This window comes from Platalea leucorodia, assembly GCF_965183815.1.
Source record: "Platalea leucorodia genome assembly, contig: HAP1_HAP1_SCAFFOLD_742, whole genome shotgun sequence".
In the NCBI taxonomy this organism is placed as follows: Eukaryota; Metazoa; Chordata; class Aves; order Pelecaniformes; family Threskiornithidae; genus Platalea; species Platalea leucorodia.
Window position 1 is genome coordinate 1 of NW_028120909.1, and position 11,663 is coordinate 11,663.

General features: G+C 68.9%; 2 protein-coding genes across 2 annotated transcripts; one reads left to right on the forward strand and one right to left on the reverse strand.

Moving 5' to 3' along the window:
* Nucleotides 1–95: 95 nt before the first annotated feature.
* G6PD (glucose-6-phosphate dehydrogenase) lies at nt 96–10,177 on the forward strand (the record flags this gene model as incomplete). The annotated part of the gene is made up of 10 exons (XM_082339345.1): nt 96–204; nt 1,803–2,020; nt 3,856–4,011; nt 4,089–4,214; nt 4,294–4,387; nt 6,408–6,594; nt 6,675–6,910; nt 8,197–8,273; nt 8,391–8,483; nt 9,513–10,177. Coding segments are annotated over 10 exons (1,387 nt in total), but the record flags the coding sequence as incomplete, so codon positions are not given.
* Nucleotides 10,178–10,415: 238 nt separating this feature from the next.
* Nucleotides 10,416–11,620, reverse strand: FAM3A (FAM3 metabolism regulating signaling molecule A; the record flags this gene model as incomplete). The annotated part of the gene is given in 7 exon segments (XM_082339344.1): nt 10,416–10,866; nt 10,868–10,903; nt 10,987–11,067; nt 11,069–11,114; nt 11,205–11,289; nt 11,405–11,455; nt 11,562–11,620. Coding segments are annotated over 7 exon segments (421 nt in total), but the record flags the coding sequence as incomplete, so codon positions are not given.
* Between the last annotated feature and the right edge of the window lie 43 nt (nt 11,621–11,663).

Sequence of the window (11,663 nt, forward strand, 5' to 3'; positions counted from 1 at the left end):
GCCCCCCGGGCCGGGGGGGGGGGGGGGGCCGGGGAGGGTGGCCGCCGGTGACGCCGCGGGTGACGCCGCGGGTGACGCCGCGGGTGACGCCGCAGGTGGCTGTTCCGCGACGGGCTGCTCCCCGACGACACCCGCGTGGTCGGCTTCGCCCGCACCCCCCTGACGGTGGAGCAGATCCGCCAGCAGACCCTGCCCTACCTCAAGGTGACGTCCCCAAACGTCCCCAAACGTCCCCAAACGTCCCCAAATGTCCCCAAACCCCCCCAAACGTCCCCAAACGTCCCCTCAGCCCCCGGGGTCCGTCCCCCCCCCCCCCGCGTCCTCGTCTGCGGGGGTGGCGCCTCGCTGGGTGTCCCCGTGTCACCGTGTCCCCCGGGTGTCCCCGTCCTTGTCCCCCACGGGACCCCTGGGTGTCCCCGTGTCCCCTCCACGTCCCCACGGGACCCCCTGGCTGTCCCCCTGTCCTTGTCCCCGTGTCCCCTGGGTGTCCCCAGGGCCACCAAGGCCACCGATGTCCCCCCCGGGGCCACCAAGGCCACCGCTGTCCTCAGGGCCACTGCTGTCCCCAGGGCCACCGCTGTCCCCAGGGCCACCACTGTCTCCGGGGCTATTAATGTCCCTGGGGCCACCAAGGCCACCGCTGTCCCCAGGGCCACCAATGTCTCCAGGGCCACCAATGTCCCTGGGGCCACCAAGGCCACCGCTGTCCCCAGGGCCACCAACGTCACCGGGGCCACCACTGTCCCGTGTGGTGGCCCCGGGTGTCCCATGTCCCCCCACAGCCCCTGCTGTCCCCCCGTCCTTGTCCCCACGTCCCCTGGGTGTCCCCGTGTCCCCCCATGGGACCCCTGGGTGTCCCTCTGTCCTTGTCCCCATGTCCCTTGGGTGTCCCCAGCCCCTGAGTGTCCCCACGGGACCCCTGGGTGTCCCCATGTCCCCTACACGTCCCCACAGGACCCCTGGGTGTCCCCTGTCCTTGTCCCCATGTCCCCTGGGTGTCCCCATGTCCCCCCACAGCCCCTGCTGTCCCCACGTCCCCTGGGTGTCCCCGTGTCCCCGGGTGTCCCCGTGTCCCCCCACAGCCCCTGGGTGCCCCCACAGGACCCCTGGGTGTCCCCCCGTCCTCGTCCCCCTGTCCCCCTGTCCCCACGTCCCCTGGTGTCCCCATGTCCCCCCACAGCCCCTGCTGTCCCCGTGTCCCCACGTCCCCTGGGTGTCCCCAGCCCCCGGGTGTCCCCGTGTCCCCCCACAGCCCCTGCTGTCCCCATGTCCCCCAGGTGTCCCCATGTCCCCCGGGTGTCCCCGTGTCCCCCCACAGCCCCTGGGTGCCCCCACAGGACCCCTGGGTGTCCCCCTGTCCTTGTCCCCATGTCCCCCAGGTGTCCCCACGTCCCCCGGGTGTCCCCATGTCCCCACAGCCCCTGGGTGCCCCCACAGGACCCCTGGCTGTCCCCCCGTCCTTGTCCCCATGTCCCCTGGGTGTCCCCATGTCCCCCCATGGGACCCCTGGGTGTCCCTCTGTCCTTGTCCCCACGTCCCCTGGGTGTCCCCAGCCCCTGGGTGTCCCCACGGGACCCTGGGTGTCCCCGTGTCCCCCCACAGCCCCTGCTGTCCCCGTGTCCCCACGTCCCCCGGGTGTCCCCGTGTCCCCCCACAGCCCCTGCTGTCCCCGTGTCCCCACGTCCCCGGGTGTCCCCGTGTCCCCCCACAGCCCCTGGGTGCCCCCACAGGACCCCTGGGTGTCCCCCCGTCCTCGTCCCCCTGTCCCCACGTCCCCCCCACGCCCCCCCGTGTCCCCGCAGGCGTCCCCCGAGGAGTCGGAGCGGCTGGCGGCCTTCTTTGGCCGGCAGAGCTACGTGCGGGGCCAGTACGGGGAGGAGGAGGCCTTCCGGCGGCTGGACGGCCACCTGCGGGCCCTGCCCGGTGGCCCGCGGGCCAACCGCCTCTTCTACCTGGCCCTGCCCCCCAGCGTCTACGTCCCCGTCACCCGCCACATCCGCCAGGCCTGCATGGGCGGCGGGTGAGGGGGGGCGGGGGGACAGGGGGACATGGGGGGGACATGGGGGGGGGGGGGGGACGGGGGGGATGGGGGACATGGGGGGACACGGGGGGACAGGGGGACATGGAGGGGATGGGGGACGGGGGACATGGGACATTGGGGGGACATGGGGGGGACATGGGGACATTGGGGGGGACAGGGGGGACATTGGGGGGGATGGGGGACATGGGGACATGGGGGGACAGGGGGACATGGGGACATTGGGGGGGACAGGGGGGAGGGGGGACATGGGGGGACACGGGGGGGTGGGGGGGACATGGGGGGGATGGGGGACAGGGGGACATGGGGGACAGGGGGACATGGGGACATTGGGGGGGACACGGGGGGGGTGGGGGGGATGGGGGGGATGGGGGACATGGGGGGACAGGGGGACATGGGGACATTGGGGGGGACAGGGGGGAGGGGGGACATGGGGGGACACGGGGGGGGGGGGACGGGGGGGATGGGGGACATGGGGACATGGAGGGGATGGGGGGGACGGGGGACATGGGGACATTGGGGGGGACAGGGGGGACATTGGGGGGGATGGGGGACATGGGGACATGGGGGGACAGGGGGACATGGAGGGGATGGGGGGGACGGGGGACATGGGGACATTGGGGGGGACATGGGGGGACATGGGGACATTGGGGGGGACAGGGGGGACATTGGGGGGGATGGGGGACATGGGGACATGGGGGGACAGGGGGACATGGAGGGGATGGGGGGACGGGGGACATGGGGACATTGGGGGGGACATGGGGGGACATGGGGACATTGGGGGGGACAGGGGGGACATTGGGGGGGATGGGGGACATGGGGACATGGGGGGACAGGGGGACATGGAGGGGATGGGGGGACGGGGGACATGGGGACATTGGGGGGGACATGGGGGGACATGGGGACATTGGGGGGGACAGGGGGGAGGGGGGACATGGGGGGACACGGGGGGGACAGGGGGACATGGGGGGACAGGGGGACATTGGGGGGGACAGGGGACATGGGGACAGGGGGACATGGGCGGACAGGGGGACACGGGGACATGGGGGGACAGGGGGACATTGGGGGGGACAGGGGACAGGGGGACACGGGGACAGGGGGACATTGGGGGGGACGGGGGACATGGGGACACGGGGGGACAGGGGGATGGGGGGGGACAGGGGAGAGGGGACATGGGGGGACATTGGGGGGGACGGGGGACAGGGGGACACGGGGACAGGGGGACATTGGGGGGGACGGGGGACATGGGGACACGGGGGGACAGGGGGATGGGGGGGGACAGGGGAGAGGGGACATGGGGGGACATTGGGGGGGACAGGGGACAGGGGGACACGGGGGGACAGGGGGACATTGGGGGGACAGGGGACATGGGGACACGGGGGGACAGGGGGACGGGGGGGGACAGGGGAGAGGGGACATGGGGGGACATTGGGGGGGACGGGGGACAGGGGGACACGGGGGGACATGGGGGGGACAGGGGAGAGGGGACGTGGGGACATGGGGGGGACACGGGGGGACAGGGGGACACGGGGGGGACAGGGGACATTGGGGGGATGGGACAAGGGGGGACATGGGGGGGATGGGGGACAGGGGAAGAGGGGACATTGGGGGATGGGGGGATGGGGACATGGGGGGATGGGGACACGGGGGGACAGGGGGACATGGGGGGATGGGGACACGGGGGGATGGGGACACGGGGGGACAGGGGGACATGGGGGGATGGGGACACAGGGGGATGGGGACACGGGGGGATGGGGACACGGGGGGACAGGGGGCCGTGGGGGGATGGGGCCGGGGTGACGGCGGCGGCGCGGCAGGTGGAACCGGGTGATCGTGGAGAAGCCGTTTGGGCGGGACCTGGCGACGGCGGAGGCCCTCTGCCGCCACCTGGGCGCCCTCTTCCGCGAGGAGCAGATCTTCCGCATCGACCACTACCTGGGCAAGGAGATGGTCCAGAACCTCATGGTCCTCAGGTGGGGCCGCCGCGACGCCGCCGCGACGCCGCGCCGCCGCGCCGCCGCCGGCGCCCTCACCCCGCCCCCGCCCCCAGGTTCGGGAATCGGATTTTCGGGCCCATCTGGAACCGGGACAACGTGGCCTGCGTGGTCCTGACCTTCAAGGAGCCCTTCGGCACCCAGGGCCGCGGCGGGTACTTCGACGACTTCGGCATCATCCGGTGAGGTTGGGGCGCGGGCCCCCGCCCCGGCGGCCCCGGCGGCGAGGTCCCCGTCCCACCGGTCGCCTCTGCCCCGCAGGGACGTGATGCAGAACCACCTCCTGCAGATGCTCTGCTTGGTGGCCATGGAGAAACCGGCCTCCACCGACCCCGACGACGTGCGGGATGAGAAGGTGACCGCGGCCCGGCGCCGCGTTCTCCGCGGTGGCCCCCACATCGCCACGTTCTCCGTGGTGGCCCCCAAAACCACGTCCCATTGCCACGTTCTCCATGGTGGCCACCCATAACCACGTCCCGTCACCATGTTCTCCATGGTGGCCACCCATAACCACGTCCCGTCACCACGTTCCCCATGGTGGCCACCCATAACCACGTCCCGTCACCACACTCTCTATGGTGACACCCCAAAACCACGTCCCATTGCCACGTTCTCCGTGGTGGCCACCCAAAACCACGTCCCATTGCCACGTTCTCCATGGTGGCCACCCATAACCACGTCCCGTCACCACGTTCTCCGTGGTGGCCCCCCAAAACCACGTCCCATCACCATGTTCTTGATGGTGACCCCCCAAAACCACGTCCCATTGCCACGTTCTCCGTGGTGGCCCCCGAAAACCTCGTCCCGTCACCACATTCTTGATGGTGGCCCCCCAGAACCACGTCCTGTCACTGTGTTCCTCATGGTGACACCCCAAAACCACGTCCCATCACCACGTTCTCCATGGTGGCCACCCATAACCACATCCCATTGCCGTGTTCTCCATGGTGGCCCCCCAAAACCATGTCCTGTCACTGTGTTCCTCATGGTGACACCCCAAAACCACGTCCCGTCACCACGTTCTCCATGGTGGCCCCCCAAAACCACGTCCCGTCACCACGTTCTTGATGGTGGCCCCCCCAAAACCACGTCCCGTCACCACATTCTTGATGGTGGCCACCCAAAACCACGTCCTGTCGCCACGTTCTCCATGGTGGCCACCCATAACCACGTCCCGTCACCACATTCTCCATGGTGGCCACCCATAACCACGTCCCGTCACCACACTCTCTATGGTGACACCCCAAAACCACGTCCTGTCGCCACGTTCTCCATGGTGGCCACCCAAAACCACGTCCCGTCACCACACTCTCTATGGTGACACCCCAAAACCACGTCCTGTCGCCACGTTCTCCATGGTGGCCCCCCCAAAACCACGTCCCATCACCACGTTCTCCGTGGTGGCCCCCGAAAACCACGTCCTGTCACTGTGTTCCTCATGGTGATACCCCAAAACCACGTCCCATCACCACGTTCTCCATGGTGGCCCCCCAAAACCACGTCCCATCACCATGTTCTTGATGGTGGCCCCCCCAAAACCACGTCCCGTCACCACATTCTTGATGGTGGCCACCCAAAACCACGTCCCATTGCCACGTTCTCCATGGTGGCCCCCGAAAACCTCGTCCCGTCACCACATTCTTGATGGTGGCCACCCAAAACCACATCCTGTCACCATGTTTTTGATGGTGGCCCCCCAGAACCACGTCCTGTCACTGTGTTCCTCATGGTGGCCCCCCAAAACCACGTCCCGTCACCACGTTCTCCATGGTGACCACCCAAAACCACGTCCCATTGCCACGTTCCCCCTGGTGGCCACCCAAAACCACGTCCCATCACCACGTTCTCCATGGTGGCCCCCCAAAACCACGTCCCATCACCATGTTCTTGATGGTGGCCCCCCAGAACCACGTCCTGTCACTGTGTTCCTCATGGTGGCCCCCCAAAACCACGTCCCGTCACCACGTTCTCCATGGTGGCCCCCCAAAACCACGTCCCATCACCACGTTCTTGATGGTGGCCCCCCAAAACCACGTCCCGTCACCACGTTCACCCTGGTGGCCCCCCAAAACCACGTCCCGTCACCACGTTCTCCGTGGTGGCCCCCCAAAACCACATCCCATCGCCACGTTCTCCATGGTGGCCCCCCAAAACCACGTCCCGTCACCATGTTCTCCATGGTGGCCCCCCAAAACCATGTCCCGTCACCACGTTCCCCCTGGTGACCCCCCAAAACCACGTCCCGTCACCACGTTCTCCATGGTGGCCCCCCAAAACCACGTCCCGTCACCACGTTCCCCCTGGTGACCCCCCAAAACCACGTCCCATCGCCACGTTCTCCATGGTGGCCCCCCAAAACCACGTCCCGTCGCCAGGTGAAGGTGCTGAAGTGCATCGGGCCGGTAGAGCCGGAAGACGTGGTCCTCGGCCAATACGTGGGCAACCCCGAGGGTCCCCCCGAAGCCCAGAAAGGCTACTTGGACGATCCCAGCGTCCCCCCGGGCTCCACCACCGCCACCTTCGCCGCCGCCGTCCTGCGCGTGGCCAACGAACGGTGGGACGGTGAGCGGCGGCGGGGGCGGGGGCGGGGGCGGCGGCGGCGTCCCCCGGCGGCGACGTCACCGCCGCCGGCGCGTCGCCAGGCGTCCCCTTCGTCCTGCGGTGCGGGAAGGCGCTGAACGAGCGCAAGGCCGAGGTGCGGCTGCAGTTCCGGGAGGTGCCGGGGGACATCTTCGGGCGGCAGTGCAAGCGCAACGAGCTGGTGGTGCGCGTCCAGCCCGACGAGGCCGTCTACACCAAGCTGATGACCAAGAAACCCGGGATGTTCTTCAACCCCGAGGAATCCGAGCTGGACCTCACCTACGGCAACCGCTACAAGGTGAGGCCGGCGGGGTGCGGCCGGACGGACGGACGGACGGACGGCCCTCAGCGCGGGGGCGTCCCGAAAGGGGAAACGGAGCCTCGGAACGGTGCGGGGAGCCGAATGGGCCATGGAGGCCCCAAATGGGCCATGGAGGCCCAAAAATGGGTCATGGAGGCCCAAAATGGGCCATGGAGGCCCCAAAATGGCTCATGGAGACCGCAAATGGGCCATGGAGGCCCAACATGGGCCATGGAGACCCAAAATGAGCCATGGAGGCCCCAAAATGGCTCATGGAGGCCCCAAATGGGCCATGGAGGCCCAAAATGGCTCGTGGAGACCCAAAATGGGCCATGGAGGCCCAACATGGGCCATGGAGACCCAAAATGAGCCATGGAGGCCCCAAAATGGGCCATGGAGGCCCCAAAATGGGCCATGGAGACCCAAAATGGGCCATGGAGACCCAAAATGGCTCGTGGAGACCCAAAATGGGCCATGGAGGCCCCAAATGGGCCATGGAGACCCCAAATGGGCCATGGAGACCCAAAATGGGCCATGGAGACCTAAAATGGCTCATGGAGGCCCCAAAATGGCTCATGGAGACCTAAAATGGGCCATGGAGACCCAAAATGGGCCATGGAGACCCCAGAATGGGCCATGGAGACCTAAAATGGGCCATGGAGACCCTGAAATGGGCCATGGAGACCCAAAATTGGGCCATGGAGGCCCAAAATGGCTCATGGAGACCTAAAATGGCTCATGGAGGCCCAAAATGGGCTATGGAGGCCCCAAAATGGCTCATGGAGACCTAAAATGGGCCATGGAGGCCCCAAATGGGCCATGGAGACCTAAAATGGTTCATGGAGGCCCAAAATGGCTCATGGAGGCCCAAAAATGGGCCATGGAGACCTAAAATGGGCCATGGAGGCCTAAAATGGGCCATGGAGACCCCAAAATGGCTCGTGGAGACCCAAAATGGGCCATGGAGGCCCCAAAATGGCTCATGGAGGCCCAAAATGGGCCATGGAGGCCCCAGAATGGGCCATGGAGACCCCAAAATTGACACTTTGAGCCCCAAAATGGGCCATGGAGCCCCCCAAATCGGCACGGGGACCCCCAAATCGGCCCACGGAGACGGAAAGAGCGCAGGGAGACCCCGAAACGGCACCAAACCCCCCCGAAACGGCACCAACCCCCCCCCCGAAACGGCTCGCAGGGACCCCGCGCGGCACCGGGAGCCCCCCCAAACCCTGGGGACCCCCCCAAAACCCCCCCAAAATCTCCTGCCCCCCCCCCCTCCGCAGGACGTGAAGCTGCCGGACGCCTACGAGCGCCTGATCCTCGACGTCTTCTGCGGGAACCAGATGCACTTCGTGCGCAGGTTTGGGGGGGGGGGGGGGGGGTTGGGGGGGGTTTCCCCTCCCCCCACCTCACTTTGGGGGTGCCCCCTCCCCTCCCCCCCCCCTCACTTTCGGGGTTCGCCCCCCCCCCCCCCCAGCGACGAGCTGCGGGAGGCCTGGCGCATCTTCACCCCCCTGCTGCACGGCATCGACGAGCGGCGCGAGAAGCCCATCCCCTACCTCTACGGCAGGCACGTGTGGGGCGGGAGCCGTGGGGCAGGGAGCCGTGGGGCGGGGAGCGGGGCGCCGTGGGGGGCTGTGGGGCAGGGATTGGGGGTGAAAAGGGGGGCTATGGGGTGGTTTGGGGGGTTGGTGGGGGGCTGTGGGGCAGGGATTGGGGCGCTGTGGGGCAGGGATTGGGGGGCTGTGGGGCAGGGATTGGGGGTGAAAAGGGGGGCTATGGGGTGGTTTGGGGGGGGTGGGGGGCTGTGGGGCAGGTGTTGGCTGTGGGGCAGGGATTGGGGCGCTGTGGGGCAGGGATTGGGGGGCTGTGGGTCAGGGATTGGGGGTGAAAAGGGGGGCTATGGGGTGGTTTGGGGGCTGGTGGGGGGCTATGGGGCAGGTGTTGGCTGTGGGGCAGGGATTGGGGGGCTGTGGGTCAGGGTGGGGGGCTGTGGGGCAGGGGGTGGGGGGCTGTGGGGCAGGGATTGGGGGTGAAAAGGGGGGCTATGGGGTGGTTTGGGGGGGGGTGGGGGGCTGTGGGGCAGGTGTTGGCTGTGGGGCAGGGATTGGGGGGCTGTGGGGCAGGGATTGGGGGTGAAAAGGGGGGCTATGGGGTGGTTTGGGGGGGCTATGGGGCAGGGTTGGCTGTGGGGCAGGGATTGGGGCGCTGTGGGGCAGAGTGGGGGGCGCCGTGGGGCAGGGTGGGGGGCTGTGGGGCAGGGATTGGGGGTGAAAAGGGGGGCTATGGGGCAGGGATTGGGGGTGAAAAGGGGGGCTATGGGGTGGTTTGGGGGGCTGGTGGGGGGCTATGGGGCAGGGTTGGGGGGGCTGTGGGGCAGAATGAGGTGGGGGGAGCTATGGGGCAGGCTTAGGGGAGGAAAGGGGGGCGATGGGGTGGTCGGTGGGGGGCTGTGGGGCAGGGTTGGGGGTCTCCAGGCTGCTTTGGGGGGGGGGGGGGGGGGGAAGGGCAGGCGGGGGGGTGGGGGGTGCCGTGGGGCAGGGGGCGCCGCCGTGGGGCCTCGCCGTGGGGCAGCCCCTAAGGCGCCCCCCAACCCCAGCCGGGGCCCGGCGGAGGCGGACGAGCTGCTGAAACGCGCCGGCTTCCTCTACGAGGGCACCTACCGCTGGGTGAACCCCCACAAGCTGTGAGCCCCACGGCGCCCCACACCCCAGCCTGCCCCACGGCGCCCCGCGCTCCCGCCTGCCCCACGGCGCCCCACACACACACTCCGGGCCCTCCCCTCCCCCAATAAAACACTCCCGGGCTGGGGGCTGAGGCCCCACGGCGCTGCCCTCCTGCCCTGTAGCGCTGCCCTGCTGCCCCATAGCGCTGCCCTCCTGCCCTGTAGCGCTGCCCTGCTGCCCCATAGCGCTGCCCTCCTGCCCCATAGCACTCCCGGGCTGGGGGCTGAGGCCCCACGGCGCTGCCCTCCTGCCCCATAGCGCTGCCCTGCTGCCCCATAGCAAGCACTCCCCGGCTGGAGGCTGAGGCCCCACGGCGCCACTTGGCTGCCCCATAGCGCTGCCCTCCTGCCCCATAGCGCTGCCCTCCTGCCCCATAGCACTCCCCGGGCTGGGGGCTGAGGCCCCACGGCGCCGCTTGGCTGCCCCATAGCGCTGCCCTCCTGTCCCATAGCGCTGCCCTCCTGCCCCACAGCACTGCCCCATAGCGCTGCCCTCCTGCCCCATAGCGCTGCCCTCCTGTCCCATAGCGCTGCCCTCCTGCCCCCACAGCGCTGCCCCATAGCGCTGCCCCTCCTGCCCCATAGCGCTGCCCTGCTGCCCCATAGCGCTGCCCTCCTGCCCCATAGCCCCCCCCAGGCCCCAAAGCCCCCCCAAGCTGGGACCAAAGCGCCCCCCTCCCCCCACCCGTAATTACCTCAGCCCTAATTAAGCCCAGCTGTAATTAACGCCCTCCTCCGCCCCCCCCCCCGGGGCTCCTTAACCCCCCCTCCGCTAATTAACGCCTAATCACCCCCTGCCCCCCCATCACTTAGGGGGCAGCCCCCCAAGTCGCTTGGGGGGCAGCCCCCTTGTTACTTATGGGGCAGCTCCCTTGTTCCCTGGGGGGGGGGGCAGCCCCCCCTCACTTAAGGGGCAGCCCCCCCTCACTTAAGGGGCAGCCTCCTTATTACTTGGGGGGGCAGCCTCCTTATTACTTGGGGGGCAGCCCCCTCACTTAGGGGGCAGCCCCCCAAAAACACCACCGCCCCACGCCGGCCCAGCCTTTTATTTCTCACCTTGGGGGGGCACAGAAACAAGAAGGGGGGGGGAGGGGCAGGGACCCAGCCCCGCCCCCTCCCCCCCTGCCCCGCCCCGCCGTGGGGCTGCCCCCCAAGCAGCCGTGGGTCAGCGCGGGGCCGGGGGCCGCCGGGGGACGCACCCCTCCATCTCCAGCGCCTCCGGCCACCCCCTCGTATTTATTGGAGCTGCGGCTGTTCCTGACGTGCTGGGGGGGGGGGGGGGAGGGGGAGGGGAGGACTTGGGGGTCAGCCCTGCCCCCCAAGCGCCCCCCGCCCCCCAAGCGCCCACCTGCTCGAAGGGGCTGCGGTCCTGCACCCCCTTGGCGCCCAGGAAGACCCAGCTGTCGCGAAAGGCCAAGTCCTTGGCGGCCCGCGCTCCCCAGCTCCCCGAAAAGCCGCCGCGTCTCCTCCGTCAGCCTGGGGGGGGGGGAGGGGCGGGGTGGGGGAGGGGCCTCCGCGGCCCCTCCCCCACCCTATTAACACCCCCTCCCCCCCCCCCGCCCTTACTTGGTGGCGGGGTCGTCGTAGGAGGCCACCAGCACCAGCGTCCCCTCGTGCAGCGGGCGCAGGAAGCGCAGCAGCGCCTCCGCCTCTGCCGTTAATTACAGCTCGTTCGTTAGCCCGCTCGTTAATGAGCTCATTAATTCCCGCTCGTTAATGAGCTCGCTCATTAGCCGGGGCGTTACGGAGCTCGCTCGCGGGCTCACCTCCCGCCCACATGTCGAAGGCCTGGGCCGCGATCAGCTCCCCGCTGACGCCTGCGGGGGGAGGGGAACGGGCGCTCGTTAATGAGCGGGGGGGTTAATTAATGAGGGGGAGGGGGGGGGATGGTTAGCGGGCCGCCCCTCCCCCCCCCCCGCTCACCGTTCACCAGGGCGACGTTGAGCCCCCGCCCCACGTTGGCCTGGGCGCTGCTCATCAGCCTGGGGGGGAGGGGGTAACGAGGGGCAATTAATGGGGGCAATT